This window comes from Rhodofomes roseus (assembly GCF_022264815.1).
Source record: "Rhodofomes roseus strain CIRM-BRFM 1785 chromosome Unknown C8Q71scaffold_26, whole genome shotgun sequence".
NCBI lineage: Eukaryota > Fungi > Basidiomycota > Agaricomycetes > Polyporales > Fomitopsidaceae > Rhodofomes > Rhodofomes roseus.
The window spans coordinates 1-27815 of NW_025952982.1; the positions used below are offsets into that span (position 1 = coordinate 1).

The following is a 27815-nucleotide window of genomic DNA, read 5'->3' on the forward strand; positions in this document are numbered from 1 at the left end:
CGCGTTTCTCTCGCCAAATGGCGTCCGTATCTACGTGGGCCACGTTCGGCAAGAACACTGACCTTGATGTTCCGGACCCGAGGATCTCAGCGCCCCCGTCCGCCTGGCACAATAACCTTGGGAGCACGGAGTCCGTGGAGTTACGGCGTTCGTCTAGCAGCAAGAGATATTCGCAGTCCAAGAACGGGTCTTCCACTTCCCTGCATCGTACCAATGATCCGTCTCGGACGCCCTCCGACATACGACCTTCCGCCTCGGGGCTGTCGACCCCATCTACGAAACGTAACGATCGTCACGACTTTAATGATCACGCTCATCGGCACGAACCTGCATTCGATAATAATCACCACTTGCATATATCTCGCTCCTCGCATTCTCGTTCTCGCTCTGACTCTCGGCCGCGCTCTGGTTCCCGTTCCCATTCAACACGCTCTCGGTCGCAATCTTTATACCATTCGGCACCCATCACACCGCCGGACCCTGCCTTTGCATCTCCGTATACCTTTGGCGCACCTTCACCTCCGGCTGGAAACACGTCTCGGTTTGAGTCGGTGTCCCCACCGCCACTTCCACCTTTGCAACATCCCGAATTACTCTCAGCTTTGTCCTCGCGTTCGCGGCTCGATGTTTCCAATGTTTTCAGCAGTACCCACCACCTACCAGTTCCGACCTGGACAGCGACGTTGCATGCGAGTACGTACCCTCGTAGGCGCCGTGGCAAGACGATGAGCGATGTCCGTTCTGCGGCATCCACCCCAGCACAGGCTGCCCCGATGTTGCGCAGACGGAGGAGCGCGAGTCTCCCTAGGGCCAACAGGATCTTCCGCATCTCCTCCACGGACAGATTGCGGCGCGGCTCTGTTAGGCACCTGCCAGCCTCGCCGCGGAGACGCGCCAGTGCTGAATGGAGTGCAGCGCAGGCCACAGCGGGTGTCACAGCCCTTCTCCCCTCTGACTTTGGCTGGCCTGCTGAAGTCGCCCACCGCTTGGTGCAGTTGTCTCTTGGGCGTGACGTCAGGGAGACCAAGGAGACGAGGGAGACCGCCACAACCGGGCGCCTACGCAACGGTGTCCAGAGACGAGCGGGAGAAGCCGAGCCTCGTGGTACCCAGGCGGATGGGCGCGATACGCCCGCATGTTCTCCTCCATCTCGCCTTATACCCACTTCTCCTAGTCCCATTTCCCTTCAGTCGCCATCCGCGCAGGAAGGTGCGCAATGAACATATCTGATAACGCGTGAAGCACTACTGAAGTTATTTTGATAGCGGCCGAGGGTCTCGGCAGTCACGACTCCTTGCATTCTATGGATACCCCGCACTCGATTAGGTCGCAGCATCCCAGCGAGCATGATAGCAAGCTGCCGAGAAACGGATCCGCGACAGACACGCTGAAGCGGTCAACCAGTGCTTCTGTTCGCGACTCAGTGGGCACCGGGCGCAGCAAACGTGCCTCTCATAGAAGTAACCCGTCACCTGTCGCTTCCTCTTCACGACCTCTTGAGCCCAGCGATTCTTCCTCTTCATCTTCCGCGGCTCTTGCTACTCCCCCGCCACCGTTCAAAACCAAGTCCGCCCTGCGCACTCCGCGCTCCGGGAGCGAGCCCGCTCTCAACTCTGTTCCAGAGACGCCCACTAACTCGAAGGGCAAGCGGAAAGCAGAGGAGCTCGATACCACACCGCCAGACCAAAAGACGGCGCACCATGCGACGTTTGTGATACCTCCAGAGGCTCGCCGTGGGTGTAGATCATGGTTACGTTCCTGTTTTTGCTCCTTACCTCTACCCATGCGCAGGCTCCCATCGCAGCTCTGAGGTATCCGGCGCGCCCTCCTCGTACCACCGAAAACGTGCGCGTCTATCAGCCTCGACGCCGCAAAGCTCGCCCGCACACTCGCGCCCGGCTTCCTCGCAACAGCCTTCGCCCGAACAGAACGCGTCGTGGTCGCGCCGGTCAGCCCAGACCCACCTCCTCCGCTCGGGCTCGCGCGCGTCCCACACACAGTCAACGATGTCGGCGCGACGCGCAGAGTCGGGCGGCCGGCGCAGCATCGACGCGTCGGAGCGGTCCATCCCCATCAGTGCGCTGATCACGCCGCACGCACCGTCCGTCGCGCGCTCGAGCACGTACCACATGCGCGACCCACGGAGGCTGCCGAGGATACACCCCACGGAGTGGACACTGCACCTGCGCTCGGAGGACGAGGACGCGTCGCCGTTGCACGCATGGTGCTTCTTCGTGGGCTTCGTCTTGTTCCCGATATGGTGGCTCGCTTCCTTCTGGCCTATCCCGAAGACGCGGCGCGTCGGCGACACTGACATGGAGAAGGCGGTTACGCTGGACGACCCGCAGGTTGAACATGGTGCGTGGTTTGCCTGTTGGCTGTGGGCGGCGTGTTTGATGCGGGTGTGCAGATGCCAGGACGTGGCGCAATAGGTGCCGCGTCATGTCTGGGATCTCCTTCCTCACGTATATACCTTTCATTGTCCTCGTAGCCATCTTCGTCCCGCGTCATGTTTGACGACGCTGCCGCCCCGTTGTGGTCCCGCTCCTCTCGCCCGCCTGTCATCAACATAGAATGCCACCTGCGCTGTATCACCTCCTGTCGCTCTTTCTGTTGTCACACTCGTTGTCCTGGTTGCCCTGGGTTGGTGTATCCTGCACTTGGACTCGGACCCGCCGCGAAATACCTAGCCGAACGCAAGTAATACGTTGTTGTAATACCGTACACCCGCACTTCCCAATCGTGTTACACGTTAATAATTGACCTTCTATGTTTATATGCGATACACTGTGTCAGTCGTCCTGGACGTCGAGATCGCCCTCCACGCCTGCACCCTCGCCGGTGTCGTCGAACATAACATCCTCGTTGGCGTCGTACTCCCAGTTGCCGTCTTCCTCGACGTAGTCTTGCATCTCCATGTCCTCGGTATAGACAATCTCGCCGTTCGTTGCGCCTGCGCCTGCGCCTTTCCCGTGCACTCCGTTCGTGAGCGGAGCCGCCGGACCCGACAATGACGATCTGATGGTCTCGAGGATGTCGTCCATTTGGGTTCCGAAGCGATCTTCCAGTTCCTCAACAATCTGTGCAGAGCGCCTTCATTACGCTCGATTTCAGGCAAGAGATTCACGAGCACGCACGACATAGAGTTCTACGGCTTCCGTCGGGGCGAGGTTGACGATCTGGAGTTTCTCCGCCTTCGTCAAGTCGTACTGCCCGAGGCTCTTCGTAAGCTGAACAATGCCGGCCTCCGTCTGCGACACGGTGGGCTGGTAGTCCGCCGACAGGTGTTGAATGGCCTCCACTTCAATAGTCCTGAGATTTTCGCAGATGTCGTCTGACGGCTGTATCCGCGCGGAGTGGTTCCCTGCAGCTTCTTCCTCCTTCTTTATGCGCAGAGCCGTTTTAGTCCGGGCGAGGTGGTCGCTCTCGAGCTCTTTGAGTAGGGTAAGCACCTCGAAGTTGGACAGCAGCGCGGAGCGTTTGTCGAGGACCTGCGCAGGTCGGTGAGCCTGTGCATCGCGGGCCGGAGCTGGATCACGCACGAACCTCCATCGCGCCGCGCGAGAGTCGTCAGGTTCTAGGATTAGAGTAGCAGCCCGTAGATCCCACAGCACGCAGATCTGTCCTTCAACGGAACGCGTAGAGTAGCATTGCACAGAGCCGATGGCGTACGGAGAGAAGGACGCCACAACGTCGGCTTGAATTTCGCGAGAATATGAGGGTTGCCAAAAGCGGCAGTGCCAAGGAGTTATCCCGTCACCCCAAAATTACGGCGGGTAATTGGACGCTGCCACTGGACGAGGAGAGACAGCGAGCGGCTCAAATCCATCATCTTGCCCGCCATCCTCTCCTCCATCCCCCTCGCCTGCAGCACTCTCCCCGCCGCAAAAGCCATGAACCGCCCAGGTAACGGCTGGAACTCGCGAGTCCCCGCTGAGATGTTCACGTCGCGTGCAGGTCAACCCCCGCAGAGGCCACCGAGTCTCGCACCCAATCCCGCCCTCGGCGGCCCCTACCGCGGGCCCTACCCAGGATACGGCATGCCTCCTCGGACTGTCATGCCGGGCTACCCAGCGCTGCAGAACCATAGAGCGGGTCCCAATCTCGTCGCACAGCCGTCGCCAAGTTTAAACATGTTCCAGCAACGCGGGCAGAGCAACTTCGCGTTCGCGTCCGGAGGCCTCCAACAGTCGCAGTCACAACATACCGGCTCGACACCGCTATCACACACGCCCATACAACAGTCCCAACCCTCCAGTGCGACGTCGACACTACCACCGCACCTAGCGCAGTCCACTACGCCAAGCCTAGGGACAGCACCCTCGGTCTCGTCGGCAAGTGAAGTAGGGCTCGATCCCAACGACTTCCCCGCCCTCGGTTCAACACCGACGACAAACTCGAACGCAGCGTCAAGTACAAACGCGACGAGTTATGCGAGCCAGGCAGGGACGGGTGTGATGGGGACGGGGGCGAGCGGAGTACAGGCAGCAGCGGGCAATGGAGCTAGCCAGGACCGAAACTTTGGGCCGGACGACTTCCCTGCCCTAGGTGGCCAGAACCAAACATCGCATCAGCAACAACAGGCGCACCAACATACGTCGGACGGCCATCCTCCAGGACTCAATGGCTTCCAACAAGCAGACCAGCAGCATCGACAGAGTTTGCTGGGCTCATTAACGGGTGGCTCGCAGACGCCTGCTCTCGGGAGTGGCCAACAGCAACCAGGTGTGCTTAATCTGGGTGGACAAGCAAGGGGCGTGCATCCAGGGTTCCAGACCCAGTCTGATGCAGAGAAACAGCGGGTGCGTGCGAGTTCCCGAGAACGCGAGTCTGAAGTGCTGACGTACGTGCAGAACTATGCGCTCAAGTTGAACCAGACGAACCACGCCGCCGCCGCCGCTGCATGGAACTCACCCAATGCGAACCCCAGTGCACAGCAAACGACACCGCTCACGTCGAACGCGCCAAACGGTCTACACCAAAACCACACGTCGCAGTCTCAACAACATCTCACCGCGCCGCCCGGTGTGCCACCACCAGGAACGTTCTCGCAACAGCAACAGCCACATACATCGCAGACGCTGGCAGCACAAACTCCATACGTGGGCAATGGTACGACAGGTGGGGACACCGCCCATCATCCATCGCAAGGGCCTGCGCATGCGACGAGTGCAGTACCACAAACACCAGCGCAGCAAGTGCTCATGTCGCCCGCAGATCGGTGGGGACTCCTAGGTCTCCTGGCGATGATTAAGCTCGCGGATCCGGACCAAAACTTGCTGTCGATCGGGACGGACTTGGGGACGATGGGGCTGGACATGCAGACACAAGGGTGCGCGGCAGTGTCTATGGGGCTCTGAACTCAACTGACATGTGCTTTGGCTTTGGTGCAGAAGTTTGCATCCAGCGTTCATCACACCGTGGGCAGACTCGTCCGCAGCGCATACGGTAGAACCAGACTTCCATCTACCAGCATGTTACGCCGTGCAGCCACCCCCGCCGGGCCCGAGCAAGGCGCAAGCGTTCAGCGACGAGACGCTCTTCTTCATGTTTTACTCTTCGCCGCGAGATGCCCTCCAGGAAATCGCAGCACAAGAACTGTACGTACCTGCACTTTCCCGCTCCTATTGCCCGCTAACCTCCCTGTGCTGCTCAGCTACAACCGCAACTGGCGGTACCACAAGGAGATGCGGTTGTGGCTGACGAAAGAGACGGGCACCGCGCCTTCGCAGAAGGTCCAGGGCGGCGAGCACGGCACGTACTCGTACTGGGACCCCGACAACTGGGAGAAGGCACGGAAAGAGATGACCGTGCTCTACACCGACCTCGAGGAGAAGAACCAGCCCGTATTCGCCCCAGGCCAGACGCTCCAGCTGAACCAGCCGCAGATGCACACGCCGAGCGCACCCACGCAGAGAATAGGCACGTTGCAGGGCATGGGCATGGCTGCAATGTGACCGCCGGGCTCTATACTGCCTCTTGGGGCGCTCAAGACACGCACAGGGATGGGGCCCGGTGCGTTTCTGTAATAGCTGAGGGATTGTGGACAGGACGCTACGCCTCGGTTGTATTCCCCCCATAACGTTGACTCTCCCTCTCTCACTCCGTATATCTGCCTTGCCTTCATCCGGTGCTGTTTGCAGTCTCTACTTCGTCGTCGAGCTATCATACGCTTGTATCTCTAAGCCTACTGTTGAAATTATCCTCCATCTCGTCTCCCAGCCGGTCATCATCCTTCAAAATAGGCTGCCGATGAATTGAGACACGAGGCGCCCCGATACATATACACATTAAGTCCATGGTGGGAAAGCTACGACAGCGATTGAGAAATCCGAGCCACGAGAAACAGTGGGAGATCTAAGCGGTAAGTTATACTAGTACAAGGGCAATTCTTCTATACCATGAATGGGTTGCGATTCCTCTTCCGCGACACCGTTTATACCACCAACATTGACTGTCCTCGCCGTGCCCCTGGTTGCGTCCACCGCGAAGCTCAACGTGCGTGAGCGGCGTATGGACAGCGACGTGACACTGTGAGATTGCTCTTCCGACACCGCCTCCTTTTCGTTGATCAATACTGACTCGGCTTTGCGTTCGTGCTTCTCGAACGATGAGTCTTCTGTGGACGGAGAATCCTGAGCCCCCTCCTGATTCGTGGCTGGCTTCTTGAGATCGCGTGGAAGGATGACTGCCCGGTCGAGTGCAACAGGCAACCCGCGATGGCGGCCGCGAACCATCACCGCGCAGAGGATGAGCTTGGATAGCGTATGGAGTGCCCCGCAAAAGCTGAAGTTTGCCTTTGCGAGTAGATGCGTATCATCAGTTGGCCATGTGGGTGGAGGTGCGCGGCTGGGCGGGACTTACATAGGGTACACCGAGAGAAAGACCAACCGTGCCGTAGGCAGAGACAAGTTCGAAGACTAATCGGTTGCGGAGATCAGTAATGTACCAGCAACATTTGAAATTGCAGAAGACGCACTGAGAGCGAAGATATTAAACCACGATGCCTTGCTCGTATCCATAAGCGGGGTGCGCTGATCATGAAGGATCAGCTTCTGGGTACGTCCTCGGCAGCTCTCTCAGGCGTACCTCAATAATACACAGAAGGAACAAGGATAGAGCCAGCCACCACATATCAAACGATAACTGCCTTCGCGCGTGCGTCCACAAGTATTTACCCCATATCTGTACCCGTGCTTCCGAGCTGTCGTCCATCCCGTACGCCATCTCGTCTGCCTCGTATACGCCGAGCGATGTCTCTTCGTACACGTTCGTCGAGCGTACGCTGATATATGGTCTCGTATAAGGCTTCCTGACGCACGAAGGCGAGATGCGAGGTATTTCAAGTACGCACCTCAGGGCGATAGGATACATCGCAATATACATCATCACGACGTCGAGTACCCTATCATAACACATCCGTTAACATCTACGCCTGCATTCATCAGGGGTAACTCACAGAACAGCGGGAACGAGGGACGACAACGGTATAACCTGAAACCCTGCGCTGCGGACTGCAGACGCCTGGAGGAGTGCATCCACAATTCGCGTACCCAAGGGGATACTGTCAGTCGCCGGATTCCCCCAGTTCAATACGATGTCGAAGAGCCAGAGAACAAAACTAGGGCATGTCAGCCGCGGCTTATGCACAACAATGACAACCAAGAGTTGGCACTCACTCAATCATGAATTGCACAGCCAGCAGAACCCACGTTTGATTTGCTGGGAAGAGATAAATGAAACACCGGCGTGGATGATCTAGAAGGAAATGCAATGCTTCGTTCGTGCGAGAGTTGTGAGGAAGTATCTTCGTTATGGTCCAACTATACGTCCCGTCATCCCGACGCACTTGCGGGATTCTAGAGATGTCACTCACATCATGAATCTGAGGCTGGAAGTACGGCTGTCATGTCAGGCTTTGCACTCCGAACAGAAAGGGGCTCACGCACAAAATCGGCTAGTAATCAGACAGATGAGGGCGATTGATTGTGAACCAAGTTCACGACTTACAAATGCAGTATTTCCAGCCAACACGTCTAGGCATAGAACAACGACCATGAGATACGCATTGCGGAACGGCACCATGTTTTGGTCTACTAAAGACATGCCCGTGTTCGCCCAAGCGCCAATGACCTGGAAGGCCGAGAACCTTGCCAAATGACCGCCTTAATGTTCGGAACAGTCGAGGAAGCTATACGCACGCACCAGATTGGATTAATATCGCGGTGCTGCTGCGGTACGCGAAAGATCCAGCGGTAGCTATCCTCGTTGGCAACTGGCGCGATGGCAATAAACGTGATCGCTAGCAAACCGAAGTAGTACTGCAAGGTGTTCTCAATCATCTGACGCGATGAACTCAACACGCGCATGCTTACCAGTGGGACAATCCACAGTAGTGCGGTCAGAGCACGATACTCTACGCCACCGAGTTCCTCGATATTCTCATCCGTCAAGCCGTGAAAGGTCGAGTTCCTACCGACGTTGGCGCTAAAGGTGATATACGGTACTTGTCTGGTATCTTCCCCGGAAAGCACGGCGGCGCTTCCTGTGTTGGGCGGTACAAGTGTAGACGTGCGAGGCATTGTCACCGTCCGCCGGAGCTTCTGATGTAATCGGGGAAACAGACGACGAATCGCATTTGAGACGATGCGCCAGGGGTAAGGGAAACCTCCGAAGTCTTCCGTTCCTCCATGCTGGGTGCCGCGTGCGTCGTTGCGAGTGTGTACCCTGCTTTCGATGCTGTGTGCACGGGGGAATCTGTCTCTTTCCACGAGATGCGGCGACGTCTGCGAGGATGACGGGTGCACACCGGAAGCATACACAATCTTCCCGGCAGGATCAACCAAGTGAGGAGCAACATCCAGCCTACGGACCATCTCTGGGCGCAAAGACCTCGTGGCTTCAGCTTGCCCAGGGTTGCTCTCCTTCCGACAGCTCTGGATCCGATGACGCTGTTCCTGCAGATCGTCTAGTCCATGACCGACCAGTGCGTCGACGATGGCGCGCGACGGACTGGCATGGGAAGCGTGGCTCGCGGTGGTCTCGTGTCGCGTCATTGAACGTTCACGGTCTGCAGCTACGATGTGCTTGAGGTGGTCCAGAAAGTAGGCCCTGTAGGCAATTGTTAAATGCGAGGGTTGAAAGGACAAAGGCAGGACTGACCGACGGAAGTATACGACCACCCACGACACGAACACAAGATTGCCGCATATCTCCAGCAAGACTATGATTGCCTGCTGCCATGGTGTGGTGCTACTCAAGTCGACTGGCGACAGACCGGTGCCGGTGGCAGCGCTGACGCAGACAAAGAGAGCATCGATGAATGGAATCTTGAACTCTCCGTTAGAAGCCCAGAAAACAAGAGCCCCAAGTAGCGGAACGATGACACTAGATATAAAGTCAATGCGCATTCTGAGGATATAGGAGTGGCATCCTTACAACAGGAGGAGATGGATGCGGTAAAATCTCAGAGCCTCCTTGGCGTAGTCCACCATACCGCGGGCGAAGGCAGACATGCGGGGACTGGGTGTTGTGCGCTCCAAATCTGCTAGATTATGACTTCCGGACATCGTGTAGTACAGCTAGCACAGTGCGCAGACCGAGGGGCGTAAGGTCCCGACCTGCCAGTCCCGACTCCCGAGCAATGTAGGTGTACCTGCTGTGCGTCTTGCAGCGTGGTACGTTGCTTAGACCCAGCTTATCGGCATGTCGAGTTGACTGCCTGAACTAGAGCCTGAGACGTAGAGTGGGTGGTAGTTCGAGGGGCGGCGTTGGTAAAAGCAGAGGATATAGCCACACTGGCCACCGTTACGGTAGCAGCGCCGCCGAATTCGGAAGACAGCCTCGGCCGTGTCCCATCAAAAGCGGCAAGCTTGTAGAAATCAGTCAATTTCACAAACATCGAGGCGATTCCACTCTCGTCGCAGTGGCACTGCAAATGCTCTGAGATAATTATTCAGAGGCTTGGCAGCGTTGCAAAGTAGAGAGCGAGCGAGCTCACTTACTGCTTGCCAAACGCTTAGTAACGCCTACCGTTACCCGCTAGTCCGAGGATGAAGGTCTCGCGCCACGCGCCTCAGCCACATCGCGTCTCCGGATATTCCACGGCGCTGTCTAGCTCAATTCTTGCGCAATTGGTTCATAAGGCCCGTTTATTCGTTCCAGGCATCAACACCAGCATAGTGAAGATGTCACCGAGGCGATACACACACAAGAACGCGCGCGAGGCCAATTCCAGAGTCGGAGGCCGTAAGCGCTCGTGCCAGCTGGCGGCGCGGCACACGGCGTTCGAACGAGACGTGTATTGGGAGTTTGAGGCGATCCTGGTGGAACATTCGGATGTTACGAGCTGTGGTCTGCTGCGGTGGTGGTAGAGGTGAGCGGGGTGATATCAAGATTGGGCTTGGCCTACGAGACTGTACTGCATGTGCCTTTGTAGATCCGAGTCATCACAGAAGCTACCAGACCTAGGGAAGTTGGAAGAGGTGGTACTTACCAGTAGGGCATCCGTAGTAGGGTATGTACACAATGAAAAGTGTGGCCTCAATTTAGCTCGATGCGTGCCTCCTCTTCTGTCCACTACTAGTACTAATACCACTTTGGCTGCGGGTGTTGTCACCGAACAAAATAAATTCCATATCCTACAAATAAAATGTTATAGAAGCACGGGCTGCCTACTGTACTGAGTACTGTACCCCAAGGGGCTTCCAGGACTCTAGCGCCCGATATCGACCCCCCCGGGGATAACCCCGGTCAGGTTCCCGGGGTCCCGATAATACAGGGGAGCGAAGTTTTCTGGTCACTTTTCTTCGAAGTCCATTGCAATGGACGTTCTACACTGTCAAAGGTTGTGTAGTAGCATCAGAGTATGTATTAGATTGCACACAACAAAAACCCTGGCTGCCAGAGTCCTCTACGTGGAGAAACAGCTAGCACGACCGTATATGGTAGTGGGTCTGCGTATGTAATAAACGCGTATGTCATAGCAATTCGTAAGACGCGTCGACGCGACTGTACCAACCTCAGGCACGCGCGTCTGTCGCGATGTCCGCTGTGCACCTCCCAGTCTGCAACATATGCAACATGCTCGCGACTACCCTTCTGATGACCTATACCCGCCATCGAGCCCCGTCCAACCTAGTGACCGTCTCCGAATCCTTGCGCGCCAAGTTGGCATGCGGTACGACAGTGTCGAGCCACATAGCGACGACAGTTCAAGTTCTGGAAGTGACGGTGGCTTTGCGGCGGAGACGTTGAGTAACTGTGAGTTCTCCGTTGACTTCAGTTCACTGCCCGGGCTGCTGCCTGCTGCCGAGTTCATGGAATGGGATGGTTCAACTGCTGCGGCCGAGCTGAGTCCGAGTCGTTCAAATGATGATGTCGGGGAGCTGCTCAGCATGACCACTGTGGAAAATGGTGACTGTCCAGTTCATCTAGATGGGAACTCACCCAGAACACACCATGGATATCATACCGTGATTTGTGAGCCCTGCGGGCTACCTGTTCAGGTTACAGACGCGAGTGATTACTTCATGCGGAGGCACCTGCAGGGCCGGCGGCATCGAAACGCGATGGGAAGGCGTCAGGAGGTGCGCGAGAAAGAAGAGGCGGATCACCTACGGAGTTGCATATTCCCTCAGCAAGCCCCCTCAGCAGACACCAGTACGTCAGCGAGCCCGTTGGTTTCGGCCGTAGACGACGACGTTCTCTGTCACGCAGGTTCCGAGGCCCAGTCCGAGGTGATGCCTAGTTGGGTAGAGCCCTCTACTTCTGTAGCGAGCGGCAGTCTAGCCCTCATTCCAGCACCAGCACCGGAGTCATTCTCGAGTCACGGAGATGGAGACGAGACGCACGATTGTGGAGGAATTCCGGTCCAGTGGGATGCTGGGCCTGTCTTGACGACGTTTCCGTGGCACGTCATGGAGGAATGCAAACAGAACCTAGGGTTCCATATTAGCAGTCTGAAGCAGAGCGGTACCGAGCTGTGGTTGCAATCAGATCACTGCGAGGGAACCGTACTTCCCGACGAGGAATCATGCCCACCGTGTGTTTCTGTCCCATCATCGAAGATGTTCCGTGGGTTGGAGGATCGGGCTCGACAACCTTGGACTCCGCATACGCCCTATATGTGGCTGAACCAGAAGCAGTACATTGAAGCACTGGAGACAAAGACGTCAGAGATCAGCGAGCTCCGTTCCAGAGTAAGTGATCGAGTCATTTACATTTATTCTGGGTCTGACTGTAGTATTGTCCAAAAAAGGAACAAGCTGGGGCGAAGAAGCTTGAACGAACGGCCCGGAAACTGAACGACTGGAAGCGTCTTGTGAAGGCGATTGCGACACATGACGTCAAGCAGGTACACTACCTGATTCGTATCGCACTGAAGCAGCGTCGCGGGCCGAAAGCTATCTTAGAGCGGTTCAACAAGGCAGTTGATCATGTCTACCACGCGCGAGGCCATAGCGATGACGACGTCGACCTTGCCTGCTTAATCCAATACTACGCCGGCCGGAATGGGCTGTTCGCAGCTCAGAAGCACCTTGGACTGCCGTCGACTTCATCTCTCTATCGCCTTGCGAGGGCTCCATCCATCCGTCCATCTGCTGGAAAGCCACGTTCAGCCGATTTTGTGCACAACATTCATGCCCACTACCCACCCGGAACTCGCAATCCATCTACGAGATGTGGCTTTTCACTGTCGGCAGATGGGATCGCTGTTGAACGTCGAATGCGTTGGGTGAAGTCGATTGACAGTATGATCGGCGCATGCCGGGAACATTCTGGGGGACTCGACCTGTCAATGTCAACCTTCAACGCTGTCCTTGAGGCTGCGCGTGCTATGGATGGTGACTCACCGACGTGTCACTACGGCACCGATGCAACCGTCTTTGGCATGGCACCGTTTCGTGGCGACAGTTATCACATCGTGCCTATTGGGCTATCAGCATCGTGCAAGGCAGAGAAAGCGGGCGAATTCGGGGACATACTCGACATCTCCATAGGCAGCTGGCAGACCCACGCGGCTGAGGACTGGGGTGACATGTGGACGTTTTCATGTGACGGGGCGACAACATTCCGTGGCGCTTGCTACGACCGATTGATGGTGCGGGAGTTCGATCGCTCGAGCGCACTGTACAGAAAACTATCCCTGCTCAAGGGGCTCAATCTTCGTTGCGGGAAATGGGACGTTGTTCACGCACCAGACCCAAAGCATCTAATCAAGAGTACGTCGTACACAATACCTTCCTTATACATACACTGAACGCTTATCACACAGGAGCTGCAACTCATGTACGGAGCGCAGAGGGATCAGTGCTGAATGGAATTGTCATCAACCGCATCGTGCTCACAAGGTTCCTCCGGATGTTGCCAGACCAGACAAACGCCAGCGTTGATATCTTGGTCGATCCAGCCGACCATCAGAACGTTCCGCGTGCTACAAAGCTTTTACAAGCTGTAGTTGAGCTGTCAGAGCTGGAGCCTACCACGCTCAGTCCAATTGACATGGTTACGTACCGCGCAATCTGCCTTCAGGCTTATCTATGGCGTTCACTCTTGGACCCCTTCATTGATCCCACGCTCTCGCTCTCCGAGCAGCTCACACGCCTCTCCACATTTGCCCACGCAGCATTCATTCTATACCTGAAACATGGATCAGCGTTCATGTCGAACCAACTCTACAGCGATATCCAGGCACTCATCAAGGCAATCTTCGTATGTGTTGCACGACAACAGCTCCTGGACGGTTCGAAGCCCTTCTACATCTATCAGGTCGGGAGCGACAGACTCGAAGAGTTGTTCGCGGAGGTCCGAACACAATCCCACGATCGGAACTGCGACATGGCGCAGCTCGCAGAACGCTTGTCAATATCTGCAAACATAGTTCAGATCTATAACCGGCATCCAGAGTGGAACCGAGGCCAGCGGCGACGCTCGTTCACTGGACGCGAAGGTGTAGACCATGTCAATCCACGCTTCTTCCAGGGTGACATGGTTGTAAAGAACGTACAGTTGGAAACAGTCTGGCACTCTGGCCTAATTGCGGCTGAGAAGACCCTTCACACGCACGGCATCTATGCCAACTTCAACGACAAGCTGTCCCGCCCTGGAGTCGACTTCATGAAGCCCCGGGGTGACACATACCCTGGTGTATCCAGCGATCCTGATCGTTCGGCCGCTGCCAGCACAGGTGTCAACGCCGAGCCACATGCGCCACCAACGTCCAGTCGTGGGCAGCCTACAGGACCATGCGCGCATGAGGATCAGCTAGCCGATCCTGACCTTGTCAATATGGGACTGGGCGACTTACTGTCGAGTCCTGATGCCGACGGCAACATCCAGACCTCGGAGGAAAGAGACACAGACTGGCTCGCTGTACCCAACGAGGATGGAAGCGACCCAAAGGAGCTCCACAAGGCTTCAATTGTCAGCGCCCTCTTCAATCCCGCGGGTGGCCGTCTCTCTGTAGACCGGCTGCGCCGCGTTCGGGGATACCCTCGTGTCTTCCAGTCTGAGCTCGGCAGCGAGGAGCTGTCAGGAGAGGACGTACTGAACGTTGGAGATACAGTCCTTGCTCCTATCCGCTCTCTTGATTCCGTAGCCGCTGGCTTTATTCAAGTCAAGGGCATCGAGCAGAAGGGAAGCCGCGTTGCGCAGGTCACCGAAGCGGACCTCGAGCAGGCGTCAATGGATGTCGTGCTATCGGGGCAAGTCTTGTCCATGTGTCTCGGTGCCGCTTCCACTGGCAGTAACGATAACCCTGCCGCGGCCACTGCTGGTGGCACGTCGATCCCCGGACCTCCACATGAAGCCTCGCAATCTAATCAGCCGGTGCCGGAGTCTGCATCTGAAAAATGGATCTGGACGGGTGAATCGATTCGCTTTCTCCCCGCAAACGCAGGGGCAGCGACACGCACCGCGCAGAAGACGGAAGACGGGACACAGAACGCGCTCATGGTCCAAGTGCCTGGTTCCTTCACTCAGCCTGTCGACCTGGCGATTGCACCAATAACCGTTCTCCCACCCGCGCGGCGCAAGGTACTGTACGAACGCGGCGTGTTACATACATGCACTGCGGATCACAAAGCATTGCAAGAACTCACCGCGACCATGTTCAAAACCATAGACCCAAACGCGCTCCTTCGTCAACTGACCAGATATGGGCCTGCCACGGAGTCAAGACAGTTCCCCTATCTGGATCAACACAGTGAGTAGCCTATCGGCGAAGCAGCTAGTACTAGTACATGGTTACTGAATGAATGTGATCAGGTCGCTCGCCCTTTGCGATTGATGGTGTAATGCGGCTGATCGCGCAGAAGAACGAAAGCGGTGTGACAGGCAACCGGATTCAATGTTACCAATGCGGACGTATCATCGCACCTGAATTATGCCGTACACATGTCAGCGAGCATATTCTTCGCGCGATGCTTGGAGCGGAAGAGCCAAATCTACGAGAACAGGTACGATCCGCTGATCACTTGTGAAATTTTGCGTTTGCTGACATGATAATGCCGCCATCGTTGCGGCATCGCGGTTCTTGCCAGGTTCATCCAGAGTACCCTTGTGGCTTCTGCGGGCGGACGGGATGTGACGTCGGCCTCTCGAAAACAACCTCCTCTTATCAGCCGGTCTCGAATTGCCCACATGCCCACAAGTTCTCTCTCGCATCGGCCAAGAAGCACTCTGCGCGCATGCCGTCAACAAATGTTCCGTTGCAGTGCGACCTGTGCGACGTGAATCCTGCGACGAAACTCAAACCAGTCCTGTGGAAGTACAACATTTTCCGACACATCCAAGACGTGCATCCACAACACTGGAATGCTGACGCTCGCCGCTCACAACACCTCAGTGAAGGGTTCGTCGCATCGATCAATGTCGATCCGCATGAAGTCCCAGCCATCGCTCCGAACGCCCCGCGCACCTATCCCATTCCCGACGCAGAAGCCGAGACACCTTGTCAAGAAAGTTCGGCAACAAGCAAGCGTCCCGGAGAGCCTCATGCCGGAACGCGTTCGAGCAAGCGTGTCAAGTTTTCCTGACTCGTTCGATCACAGTGCTGGCACTGGCTCGTTCAACTCCGTTTCCGTGTATATTATTATTATGTATTGTGTAGACGTATCATACACCAGCTACAGTTTGTCTAATAGAGCGCCGACAGGCTACCACCGTGTTGACACGAAGTCCCATTCCGAACCGTTAGTTCTGTGTGTCTGTCTGGCGACTCGTCACTGTCAGCCTGGTCCTGCCGTCTACTGGGCGCTTGCACTCCTTCGGGCGCTAAGAGTAGGTAGGTTGTGGTCAGGTTTTCGGGGTCATGGCACGCACTTTATGGGGGGTCGATATTCTGAAATCCGACTGATGGAAGCCCCTTGCTGTACCCACGACAAGAGTCCCCAAAATTTGAGAGCACATTGCCAAATCGTGTCCATGAAATGTACTCTGTTGGAAGCATTGAACGCCGTGTGCCGCGCCGCCAGCTGGCACGAGCGCTTACGGCCTCCGACTCTGGAATTGGCCTCGCGCGCGTTCTTGTGTGTGTATCGCCTCGGTGACATCTTCACTATGCTGGTGTTGATGCCTGGAACGAATAAACGGGCCTTATGAACCAATTGCGCAAGAATTGAGCTAGACAGCGCCGTGGAATATCCGGAGACGCGATGTGGCTGAGGCGCGTGGCGCGAGACCTTCATCCTCGGACTAGCGGGTAACGGTAAACGCCGCTTCGAGAGCAACGTTAACACTCACACTGGCAGTGCCCACTCCCAGCAATACGCGTCGACAGTTGGGAAGATCATCAAGCCATGGAAACTTGAATTTCTAGATCTGCTGTCACGGCCGTACTGACTGGTGGGTAGAGCATGAACTACGTACGCGTGTATTGATGACACAGTCATTGTTCTACAGTGTACACACGAAGCAATACGGTGCAGACTCCTTGTCCGAGCGAATTAGCTTCACTCGGTCGCAGAAGTTCTTATTCTGAACCGCCAGTAGACTGGACAACATTGTCGGAAGCTAGGAGCCCTCATGCTGCAACTGTAGACACGTCTGACGGTGTGTCGACGTGAGGTCGTAGTACCCTGGGCCCGGCCATGCCAGTCACCATGCTGGAGTATACATGAAGAAGGTACGGTGCTAGTCTCGGAAGTAGGTTCTACGAAATGGATCAGTACTCACTTGATGCCAGTCACAAATTAAACCTAACTTGAATGGCCATTGCTTCCGATTGGCTTCCGAACCGTACAACTGAATGTACTTGGAATGTACTTGGAATGTACTCAGGGGGGCCACCAAGGTGTTATGTAAAGTGCGTACCATGCTACACAGTGTTCCTGAGTCTGTTCCTCGTCGCGGGTCTGAACGTCTGCCCAGGTCTGCCCGTGCTATCTCAGTCTGAGCCTATCCGTGTCTTTTGTGGCAAGACTGGGCCGCACTGCCGCTCACACCGCTGCTTCGGACTCGCCGGGATCATGCCCTACGTACGGTCCGGGTCCAGGTATACTACAAGCAGGGAAACGATTATGTATCGCTTCAAAACGCAGGGACGTCAGCACTAGTCACTGCCGGGGTTCCGAGCTACGAGACTTGAAGGTATCCAAGTTAGCATGTAGCCCACATGCGAAGTACTTGCAATCATGAGTCCGTTGGGCGGTACGTAGTGGTACGGCTGGCATTGCTACATGCACATTCAGGCTCTGCCAATGATCTCAATCCGCGGTCTCGGGCCAAGGTGACTTGGAGCCCGTGGATATTGCGTGGAAACTGAGGCCCTAGCAAAAGTTCATAGACCGCTACTTATGCCCAGGCTTTTTACTACCGTCTAGCCTCACATTGCCGCATATCCTGATTTGTGGTGCTAGTTGTAGTATCATCACCGTGACATAAATCGAGAACTTCGAATTCGTAGCTACTTACATCTTCAGGAAGACATCCTGTTCCAACTTTCCTGTCCTCGCGTTAATACCACGCGCGGCGAGAGCTCGTTGAACGTTTCCATCCTTTCCTTGCTGCTTTCTTCCTCCCGGTCACCGCGACTTGCTGCAAAGGATATGTTTCGATTATGTCTCGATCACGTACACCGGGTATGTAACTCGGAGCGCCGGCCGCATCAAGCGTCCGCCATCGACTCCGTCATGCCTTGGTCTTGAGGCCTGAGGCCTTGAGGCTTCATGTTACTCGTTTCGCACTTCACCTGAGCCGCTTCGGCGACGTCAATCTTGTTTTCCTCCACCGCCGCAGGTTCAACTGTAACGACAACCTTCCAGGAGGTGAGTAGAGAGACTCCGTCATTTGAAGCCCTCCGAGTCGCTAGTGACTTACAAATCCGACTCAGACATCTTGGTTGCCAGTGGACATGTATTCATGGACTTATTCACGCTGAATGCGGATGTCCTCACTATCATCCTATCCCTGGTAGACCCATATGACGCCTTCCAACTATCCTTGACCTGCCGTGCGGCCCAAGCAATTGCGGTACCACGATTCCTGGAAGCTGTCGTGTTCAAGTTCCCACTTCCGTGGCTCTGCTCCCCTAACGCACGACGATCACCGCTGGCTTATCCTGAGCTTTACGAGTGTTTCCGCACCTACATGTTTGCGCATGGCTCAAACCGACTTCGTCAGCTCAAATCCCTCACTCTTGCCGAAGACGCATTCTGCATCCAGTATGGGTCTCAGCATCTGGAGCCGCCACGTTACACATTTACGCTCGCAGCACCGCTCGCTGACGTTGTTCGCTATGCAGTCGAGTTGCGAAAAATCCGCATCGACCACTCGGAAGCCATATTCGATGCTGCGCCGCAGCTCGCCGATGCCATAGCAAACCTTCCGCAGCTCCAAGAGATCTGCTTCTTCGGTGCCGACGTGTCCACCCTAGAACTGCTGTCAAGGACGCAAAGCCGTCCGCGCAAAGTCGAGCTTCGCATCATCGAATACAGCAATACGATTGAGACCTGGTGGGGCCAGTATGTCCGCGGAGGCAATCGATTCCTGAGCAACTTCACCGAGTCGTTGGAGGTCCTTAGTCTATGCGGAGGCCTGGACATCATTGAGGAGCTCGAGCCGGGCACGGTCTGGCCCGCTGTGGTGGAACTCAGACTCGCGCGCGGCCCTACGGCGAATCTGCAGGCCATGTCCTGCGCGTTTCCGAATCTACGTCGTCTGCACCTTGAATGCCCGCCTGCGGCCATTGTGGCTCCCATTGACCAGTGGCGAGCGCTCGACTTCGTCTTCACGACACATCCTCTCCCTCTTCAGTATCCGGTCCGACACCTGAAGATGAACTGGTTTTCGCTCGGACCATACGTTCCCACTCCACAGCATCAGGCCCTAGTCGACAGTACGACCGTCATGTTACGAAACACCCAGCCAATCGTACTCGAGTGTAGTGCCTGCAAAAGCACGTATTCCTGCATAGCTCGCAACGCGCCCTCGGTTCGATTCCTGAGGATCACCGGGGCACCCTCGCGGCATCACACAGAAAAGGAGCGACAGCTGACGAATGACAGGGCTGATGCTTTGCTGGTGAGTACCAGGCTGCCGTTTACACTGTACATTGTAGTCTGAACTATCTGATTAGACATACGATTTCTCGCTATTGAAGGCACTGCCTCTCAAAGGGATCGCTATCGTTCTCCAAAGGCACCGACCGTGGCGAGAAATCGCACACTGGGAGCAATATGCCCACGTCATCGCTACCTGTATACCAACACTGGAATATGTTGGCTTGCGCCAGAAGGCGAAAGCGTGGGCGCCCGTAGACCAATGGGATGGGCCCGAGCCGTACGTGTGGTATCATGTTGCCGAGCGTTCAGGACGAATTGAACCGGTCGTAGAGCGTATGTCAGACGTAGAAGGAGAGGTAGTTCATTCCACGCTTCTTGGTACTATGTCTCAGATATCTCGGCCTCGGGGTGGTCGCGCTGGACAGCCTAATGTCCAACAATGCTAGCCCTTACTCCATGACTACTCTTCGTCGCTTCGAACGTCCGGAATAGTTATTGTACTCATGCCGTTTCCTGATAGGTGGCTATGTTTATATGGCACCCACGAAGCGATAGATTCTTAATAGAACCGGAGGTTCCGGAAGGTGTCAAGGCGCAAGTGAACTGGTCCTACGTCTTCACGTCTCGCCAGCGCACGCTCTGAGTAGCCCAGAGAGCTATGCTGTCACGGCTCGTGCGTACTAGCGTTCTGCTGCAATGATTGCATGTTCACTGTCTATAGTACACGCTTCCGATATCACTACATACGCATTGAGTCACGACCCCGACTCCGAGTCGGAACTGTCTAAACCGCTGCGTCGATTAGTACCTCCCGTCCAATTGTCCCAGCGGACAGTCCTAAGGTTCTCGTTAAACCACTCCTTGTCTCCCGAATCCAGCTTGCAGCAGCCATATACATCGAGATTAGTAATCGAATGAACCACAAACTCCGGGTCACTGTCCTCTGCATAGCCTGTCGCTGCGTGCGCGAAGCGTCGTTCCTCGACCAATTTGCGTAGGTGCGAGCTACTGAATCGCGTGCATCCTTTGATGATGAGGGACTTGACTTTCGGACAGAGCCAGAGCTCTCCGACCCGCCAAGGATTAGCAAGAATGAGCAGAAGCATGGGGAGGAGGCCGTCACAATCCGTGAACGATAGCACCTCGCTCGAAGGCACTGGCGCGAGGAAGTTTTTCAACGAGATCGGGCTCTCTATCTCGTTCAGATCGATCCAGTACGAGTCGCAGAGCTCGACCGGGTTCTCCAAGGAGCAACGCGTGTACGACATCATCTCCGTGAAGGAATAGTCGAGCAGACGATCGTACTCCGCAATTGCATCGCCGGGGAGGTCCACAAAGGAGCATTGTGGGCCCCATATTAATTGATTCGGCCGGGGGACAGGTGGTCCCGTGTAAGACAGATCGAGTGCGAGGCCAGCAAGCTCGATGTCATTCAATTCCTCGCAGCTCACGAGACATGTGAGTAGGTCGACCAAAGGGAATGCGGGATGGTGGTCGCCATACCCTAAGATCTTGATTTCGCCGAGTGAGGCAGGCATCGGGTATCGAGGAAACGGCTTCACGTAGGATTCGCGGAAGTGCAGGCCACTCGTGCGAAGTACGTCTAGCTGAGGTGTGTGAAATTCCCCGATAACCGAGTCGGCGGCCTCAGCAACAACGGAGTCATCGACGGAGAACAGTTGTTCGAGCTCGATGAGGTTGTCTGCGTGGCCTACGAGGTCAATGCGGGGGCGCGGAAGCGAGCTGGAGTGGAGGACGTTCATATAGAGGGCCTGCCAGCGCTGCATGTGAGGGACGAGTAGCTCCATGATCGCGTCGACTTGAGCCTTTTCTGTCGCGGACGAGTGCATGTCCGACAGCACATAGATATCGAGGAGACGGTCCCGCGACCACGCAAGGAAATCGCATATATCGGGGAGCGGTGTGCCCTTCTGGCCAATCCAAATGACCAGGCGGATCCAGAAGGAGGACGTCGTCGACATGACCTCCCGCCAGTGGCGGCACACAGAGGCGATCGACTCTGGGAAGGGGTATTTCCGCGCTCGGTTCTTGTACGACGGCGGCAGGCGACTGTTACTCTGGCCAACTGTGGGAAACCTCCATTCTAGAGCCTCCTGGGCAGCGCGCCGTAGTTCGTGGAAGATAAGCAGAAGAACATCCGGCGGTAGTTTGTTGATGGTTGCACAGCGCGTGCGGTCGAAGGAAACACGGGCAGCACTGATACCTTCGGTGACATTGCCATTGATCATGGCTGTCCGCACTACGTGACCACTTTAACTTTGTTATTAGATTTGCGAAACGGCGGGAGGATTGACATACCGTAGCGTATATCACGGAGAACAGTATAGGTGCGTAGGGTTATAGGACGATCAATACTTGGAACGTGATGTCTCAACACCCCTGTAGTTGAGCAAGATCCCACCAGATCGCAGCAAGCTACACAAGCAGACGACAAGGAGGGGAGACCAGGAATTGCTTGCAAGGTGTGAAGCTCGAAGGCGGAAGCGTTGCATGCCCACCATGGCCTGGCGGCCTTTAAGGAACATAGGACAAAGGATATGAACGGCACCGCAGGAGCACATGGTTGCCACTCCGATGTCATTCCGAGTAGCGTGGCAGGACAAAGGAAAGGGGGCTGGAATATGACAAGGCAATAGAAACCAAGCCCAAGCCCAACATATGTATGAGGCGAACAATGGTAAGCCTCTGCCCTCCTTGAACAGAAACGTGGGGTACTAGGCTGAGGGATGTCTTTGCATGTAGCGTACCCTGCTACGATGGCAGGCCGCAGCATGCGACCTCCGGGAGGGCGCTGTCAGTTAGCCGATGAAAGAACATGGGCTTGAAGACCTGCTTCGAAGCAGAGATAACTCTGGTCTCTAAGTAGCATGCATCGATACAGTTCAGTACTCACGTTACTGTCAGACCTCAAGTACTGAATGTCAAGGTACTCTCGCGTATCTTCAGCTTCACGCTACGGTCGCCGACCCACTCAAAACGAATATTGTCCAAGGTAGCCGTTAACGACATTCGCGCTGGAGTAATGTGTGAATTGTCTGATTTCTTCCTATGAGACGCACACTCGCCTTCATCTCCGACGTTGAAGCTCAGGTTCTTGAATGGCTCAGAGCCAGCGTGCCCCTGGCGCGGTGGTGCCCCGGGCATAAAGAAGCTCGTGAAGCTCGCACCGACCTTCCACACGAGTACGGACGATTCTTCGAGCGAGACTGTCACCAAACGTCTACCGTCAGGAGAGAAACTGCACGCTGTCGTGCGCTTCTTGTGTCCCTCTAGAACGTAGAGCCGTGTGGCAGTCTTCAGATCGTACATCACGACTGCGCCTTCGGACGTCCCGACTGCGAGCCGCTGAGTGGCCATGTGGAAATCCACCGTCGGGAAGCTGGAAGGATGTGAGCTTCAAGGTGGCTTGTAGCGACGGATATCAGACTTACGTCCGTACAAACTGGCCGAGGATCTCTGCTGCAAAGTCCAGGACTGCATCTCGGTTTGCGGTTGAGTTGGGATCCAAGGACTTGACCACAGCTTCGACTAGACGAGGCAGGTTGCTATACAGCACGAGTGGTTTCTGTGAGGGATGAGTTTTCCCCCGCTCCATAGGGCTGTACAACAACACATACCTTGCGGATGATGAAAATGACAAGCTGCATCACCGACTTGCGGTGCTGCACACTGCGTGGCTGCAGGATGTCGATAGTCAACGTAGTCATGAACAACGGCGTATTGCTTGATGCGATGTTGAGCACAGCCGAGCGCGCCTGGGTCCCGACGTTATGCAGCGAAATCGCCTCCTTCTTCGCGCTTGTTGCGAGGAGGAACAGCGCGCGGAGCATCTCGACTGCATCTGTGTGCTGCTGCCAGACTTGGAACCCGCGTGAGCAGAGATCGATGGCGAGTGCCCGGTAGGGAGAGGCTTCATCGTGAAGGTAGACATCGATCGACTTGGCGATGTCTGTGAGGGCACTGTGAACAGTTGAGCGTAGCCTGTGCGGGCGACAACTGGGCTACCTACCTCGTGAAGAGAAGGGCATACTTCTCGATTGCTATCGAGCCACATATATGCAAGGCCATCGCACAACGAAGACGATCTCTGGTCCCTTCATCTTGTACGCTAGGAACTAATGAGGCAGCAAGTCGGTCACGCGCGACAACCAGTGTGTTCACGTCAACTCACGATACGGCTGCCAATATTCGATTGTCTCGGCGGTCTCCAAGTCTGACATCCTAGCGATGCCAGCGTCCAGCAAGAGTCTCGAAGCACTCCTGACCTCGTTCACTGCATCACGACTGAGCGCAATGGTAGCCATTTGCGTTGAACGGACGCACCGGTAGACTGCAACCAATATCTCGCCAGGACACGCAGGCTAGGCGGCTTGTATGACGTTCCGAGTGCTTCAGGTAATGAGGCAGCGTAGAAGGTCATTATCGTGTTTGTATCCGCCACAAGCTCTGAATGAGTTGAGTGAGACAGAGTGCCATGGAGGACAATGAGCTTGCGCACCTTCGTGAAGCAGTAGCGTCTGCAGCACCGCAACCAATGCCAAAGCGCGGAATGCAGACACCTCGGAAGACACCGACCAGGCCGAGCCTTGCTCTGAGTACAACGACAGTGCATGGCCGCTGAATCATCGCATCAGTGACCGCGTTGCGTGCAAGGAACACTTCACTCACGCGAAGAGGCCGACAGAGGCACTAGATCGCTCGATATGTAGCTTGTCTCGACATATGCTGTCGATCTCCTTGTTCAGCCCAAACGTCATCAATGCAGACAGGAAGGCTCTCGTGAAATCCAGGCTGAGGTGTGGAGCCTTCTCGGAGGAGCCTCCTTCAGCGAGGGTAGGGGAAGTCTGCCGGATTGCAGCTTCGACATCAAGCAGGATTGTGCATCCTACGCGGGTATGTCGAAGATCAGCCGGTGGTGCTCAGAGTGAGATACATGAGACGAACCGGAGTCGGCTCCTACGGAGGCGTATGGCGGGGAGATGATGGCCCTGCCAAACGATGCCCCATTGCCGACCAGCCTAGATGACATATTCGTTCAATCAATTTCATCGAAGAATGCAATGGAACAGCGCACCAGCTCGTCCACCCTCCCTGCCTCAGCATCTCATCAGTCCTGTCCGCGTTCATAGACCTCCAGAACTCCTGCGTCTTCGAGTCCCATAGTCTCGCGCGACCGTCGCAGTACAGAAGTATTAGGTTGTTGCCCCCGATGTGTATCTGCTTCAAAGGAGCAGAGGAGGTCGGAACCAGGAAAACGCTGTGCGCAAGTCATCAGTCCAGGGGGACACGCTCTTCAAATATAGATCGCGTACAACTGGTAGCCATCAACGGCGATGACCGCGATCGTACCGTCTTGCGAGATACACAGGGCACAGCTCTTCAGTCTGCCAATGGCGTCACCCTTCAGATGGATGACCTCGGCAAGCGGCGAGGTGAAGATGGTCCACCGAGCGCGCAACGACAGAGACCTGTAGTGACAGCACTTTAGTAGGCGGCACATAACCTGGAGTCCTCACTTACTGTAGATCCCATATGGCTATTGAGCCATCGTCGGTGCCTCCTATCACCAATCTCTCCTTCGTGCGCTCGTTGTCCACGAGGTGGAGGCTGACGATCTCGCCTTGGAGCGGTACTTTTGAGAGCTGTGTGTACCGTCCGGTCCCTTTGCGGGGTAACCCGAGGAACGACGAGCGCCGTAGCCGACCGTCACCTAAAAACGCGTTGCGAAACCGATTCCGTTCAGTTAATCGACACCTATACAGAAAACATTGCAACTTACTGCATCCCAGAATACTGATACCCGGTTCGACAGGAAGCGTACACGTTATCCGTAACGCAGACGACAGAGCGTCCGTGTCACTCCTCGCTTTCCACACCTGACGAGAGGTTGCGCCGAAACTCTCGCCGTCGAGGCACGCCTGCTCAAGCCTCCGTTTTCCCTTCTTCACTTCCGTAGCGAATACATCGCCTGTCGAAGTGATGGCGGAGAATTCGCTGATCAGCGGCATCGTGCGTACGAGCTCGAATCTTCGTAAATTTACCAGTGAGTGCGCCTTTGAGGACATCGCAATGAAATGGGTGCGTACCTCAAGACTGGCTTGGTTGAGCTTTCCCCTTTGTCTGTGACGATGTCATTGTTCGCATCCACCTTCACAACGTTATGGATCTCGGCGCGGTCCTTTGACAGCAAAAGATTAGGAGATGCTCATCCATGGGAAGAGCACAGGTACCATGAACAAGATGGTGAGAGACTCCGCAGCCGTCCAATCGATATCCCTGACGCCCTCGAAGGCTTGGACAAAGAGAGGCGCATACACTCCTTCGCGCCAATCGAATACCTACGAGAGCATCAGGTTTCGTGCCGCACGCATTCCTATCCGTAGTGCGTACCACCAACTCAGAATCCGACCAGCACCCGACGCGGACTTTGTCCCCATCAGAGAAGGACCGCATACCGAGGAGTGCCCCTTTCAGCGACACCAAGCCGAGTTCGACAGGGTCCCCCATGCGAATGAGCGAGTTGTCGCGGTTGTCCGTGTCCTCTACGCGCTCTTTGGACAGGATCTTCAGAGCATCCTTGAATGTCTTCGGGAGGGGTAGCGCAGTCCTTGAACCGGTGTCTTTCTTGTCACTCTCGGACGCCGCAACGTTCTCCGCGATCTTGAGGGATCGTACAGTCAACTGTCGGGTTGAGGAGACATTGAATACAGCGAGGGAGCCTGTTGAGTTGCATCAGAGACTGGTCGCGGTCTTTCTGCATACGACTTTACCATCAGGTCTCTGGTGTAGCCCCACGCCTTCAGCCGTCCCGTCGATGCACCAGTCTCCCAGCTTCACCAAATTCATCTCGCGCCCGTCGCTATGCGGCCCAGGCTCGATAGCAAATGCTATGAGCCGCGTATGCTCTTCATGTTCGTCGTCGAGCCCATCTGACATCTGGTTGATCCCGCTCGCCTCGTCGCTCGACGCGCATGCAACAATTATATTGGACTGTAGGTACAACAGGAGGTTCAGACGACATGCATTGGTCCATCCCAGCGGACTCGCGCACCTCTCCGAGTACACCTAGCTGAAGGCTTTTCCAGACCCACAGCGCAGGCGCGGGTCTCCGAGTTTTGGTGCCGTCTTGTGGCGAGTGCTCGCTGTCTACCGCGGCGGTGACGACACAGGATCCGTCACAGGTAGCATGGATGGAGACGTTGCTGTAGAGGAGAGACATAAGATACACCAGAGCGGGTTCGCGAAGCGTCCTCACCCTGCTTCTTGGAGACATATGAGGTATCGACCCGAGTCATAAAGCTTCAACGCCCTGATTGCATGTAGATAGCCGTACTTCTGTGGGAACACATGACACGTCAAGGAGAGGGTGCTTGAGGCCACGGGCGACTCGGAAGGGGAGATCGGAGTGATTGAAGGGGACGGTGGAGGAAGACCTGAAGTCGACTTGGTGGACGGTGCTGGCGACAGTGCTCGTAGTCTAGGACTCCGCGTATTGCTGCCCTTCTCCACGTTGCTCCCTCTGTCCGTGTTCGGAGAAAGCATATCGCTTGTTGTCCTCTCCTTGACGCCTTTCCCCTTCAGCATGTCCTTCATCCTCTCCGTCTCCTCGTCGAAGTCGACATAGTTCTTCGGTGCCTCCGCCTGTTCGGTCGTCACGGACGACACTGCGCGAGTCCGGGGGACCTGGAACGGTGATAGAGCCGACCTTGTAGATGACGGAGACCCTGATCGCGAGGTCGAGAGGCCGAGCCCGCCATAGCGAAGCGGACTTGTGGGTCGCGAACTATTTGAGACCCGAGGAGGGCGGCTTGAGGAAGATTCGATGGAACTTCGCCTCCGCGACACTTGCGGCGGCGGGACAGATGGATGGAAGATATAGAATGTCCCGTCTTCACAGCCAAGTGCCAGACCGAACGAACGGTTCGAGCCTTCGGAAGGAGGTGATGGACGTCCCCATGATTCTAGACACGATGGCACAGCAAGGGAGCAGCTCCAGTCCAAACAATCGGGTTCTCCATCCGTAGGTTTTGTATCGAGAAGCGGAGAGAAGTTCAGAGGGACCGTCAGAGGGTTCGTGCTCATGTTTCTTGCCGATGTTCAAGGCACTACTAGCTGAGCAATGTTAGACGGTAGACTTATCGCAGAGATTATGTGCGAGGTCAAAAGAGCGTGTCGGCGAGTATCCGTCTACTCGATAGCCTCGCACAGATGAACGAGCCTAGTCACAGCAAGTAAGTGAAGTACAGAGAGTATACGTAGCGGTCACGTACTTCCTATCAACAAGTAGCAGCG

General features: G+C 55.7%; 8 protein-coding genes across 8 annotated transcripts; 4 read left to right on the plus strand and 4 right to left on the minus strand.

Annotated features, from left to right (window-relative positions):
- Window positions 1–17: 17 nt before the first annotated feature.
- C8Q71DRAFT_781900 (uncharacterized protein) lies at window positions 18–2739 on the plus strand (the record flags this gene model as incomplete). The annotated part of the gene is made up of 9 exons (XM_047924901.1): window positions 18–645; window positions 679–734; window positions 765–775; window positions 809–997; window positions 1019–1068; window positions 1090–1209; window positions 1266–1733; window positions 1792–2358; window positions 2411–2739. 9 exons carry the CDS (start codon window positions 18–20, stop codon window positions 2515–2517), a joined length of 2196 nt encoding a protein of 731 aa, XP_047774446.1. The 3' UTR covers window positions 2518–2739.
- Window positions 2740–2792: 53 nt separating this feature from the next.
- On the minus strand, window positions 2793–3512 carry C8Q71DRAFT_715360 (HRDC-like protein; the record flags this gene model as incomplete). Its single annotated transcript, XM_047921040.1, has 2 exons — window positions 2793–3080; window positions 3138–3512. Coding segments are annotated over 2 exons (663 nt in total), but the record flags the coding sequence as incomplete, so codon positions are not given.
- Window positions 3513–3938: 426 nt separating this feature from the next.
- Window positions 3939–5957, plus strand: C8Q71DRAFT_715349 (uncharacterized protein; the record flags this gene model as incomplete). The annotated part of the gene is made up of 4 exons (XM_047921037.1): window positions 3939–4802; window positions 4854–5332; window positions 5394–5600; window positions 5657–5957. The coding sequence occupies 4 exons, from the start codon at window positions 3939–3941 to the stop codon at window positions 5955–5957; spliced, it is 1851 nt and encodes a 616-aa protein (XP_047774448.1).
- Window positions 5958–6230: 273 nt separating this feature from the next.
- On the minus strand, window positions 6231–9819 carry C8Q71DRAFT_816209 (TrkH-domain-containing protein). The gene is made up of 14 exons (XM_047926115.1): window positions 9439–9819; window positions 9163–9387; window positions 8376–9111; window positions 8206–8321; window positions 8011–8149; window positions 7950–7957; window positions 7877–7891; window positions 7680–7823; window positions 7460–7621; window positions 7355–7405; window positions 7090–7285; window positions 6980–7034; window positions 6865–6920; window positions 6231–6797 (listed from the first exon to the last, which is right to left on the minus strand). The coding sequence occupies exons 1-14, from the start codon at window positions 9567–9569 to the stop codon at window positions 6375–6377; spliced, it is 2457 nt and encodes an 818-aa protein (XP_047774449.1). The 5' UTR covers window positions 9570–9819; the 3' UTR covers window positions 6231–6374.
- Window positions 9820–11075: 1256 nt separating this feature from the next.
- On the plus strand, window positions 11076–16373 carry C8Q71DRAFT_881889 (uncharacterized protein; the record flags this gene model as incomplete). Its single annotated transcript, XM_047928492.1, has 7 exons — window positions 11076–11481; window positions 11515–11661; window positions 11719–12200; window positions 12245–13223; window positions 13277–15205; window positions 15268–15458; window positions 15543–16373. The coding sequence occupies 7 exons, from the start codon at window positions 11076–11078 to the stop codon at window positions 16035–16037; spliced, it is 4629 nt and encodes a 1542-aa protein (XP_047774450.1). The 3' UTR covers window positions 16038–16373.
- Window positions 16374–18110: 1737 nt separating this feature from the next.
- On the plus strand, window positions 18111–20079 carry C8Q71DRAFT_297671 (uncharacterized protein). Its single transcript, XM_047917637.1, has 3 exons — window positions 18111–18266; window positions 18332–19521; window positions 19577–20079. Exons 2-3 carry the CDS (start codon window positions 18361–18363, stop codon window positions 19946–19948), a joined length of 1533 nt encoding a protein of 510 aa, XP_047774451.1. The 5' UTR covers window positions 18111–18266; window positions 18332–18360; the 3' UTR covers window positions 19949–20079.
- On the minus strand, window positions 20027–22643 carry C8Q71DRAFT_297677 (uncharacterized protein). Its single transcript, XM_047917638.1, has 4 exons — window positions 22589–22643; window positions 22417–22537; window positions 21822–22355; window positions 20027–21762 (listed from the first exon to the last, which is right to left on the minus strand). The coding sequence occupies exons 3-4, from the start codon at window positions 22294–22296 to the stop codon at window positions 20258–20260; spliced, it is 1980 nt and encodes a 659-aa protein (XP_047774452.1). The 5' UTR covers window positions 22297–22355; window positions 22417–22537; window positions 22589–22643; the 3' UTR covers window positions 20027–20257.
- On the minus strand, window positions 22431–27605 carry C8Q71DRAFT_861694 (WD40 repeat-like protein; the record flags this gene model as incomplete). Its single annotated transcript, XM_047927937.1, has 20 exons — window positions 22431–22537; window positions 22583–22902; window positions 22955–23088; window positions 23141–23483; window positions 23533–23638; window positions 23695–23796; window positions 23847–23969; window positions 24022–24140; window positions 24192–24408; window positions 24468–24541; window positions 24598–24780; window positions 24836–24991; window positions 25044–25233; window positions 25303–25550; window positions 25610–25701; window positions 25754–25861; window positions 25914–26242; window positions 26294–26513; window positions 26575–26725; window positions 26779–27605. 20 exons carry the CDS (start codon window positions 27603–27605, stop codon window positions 22431–22433), a joined length of 4149 nt encoding a protein of 1382 aa, XP_047774453.1.
- Window positions 27606–27815: the final 210 nt, after the last annotated feature.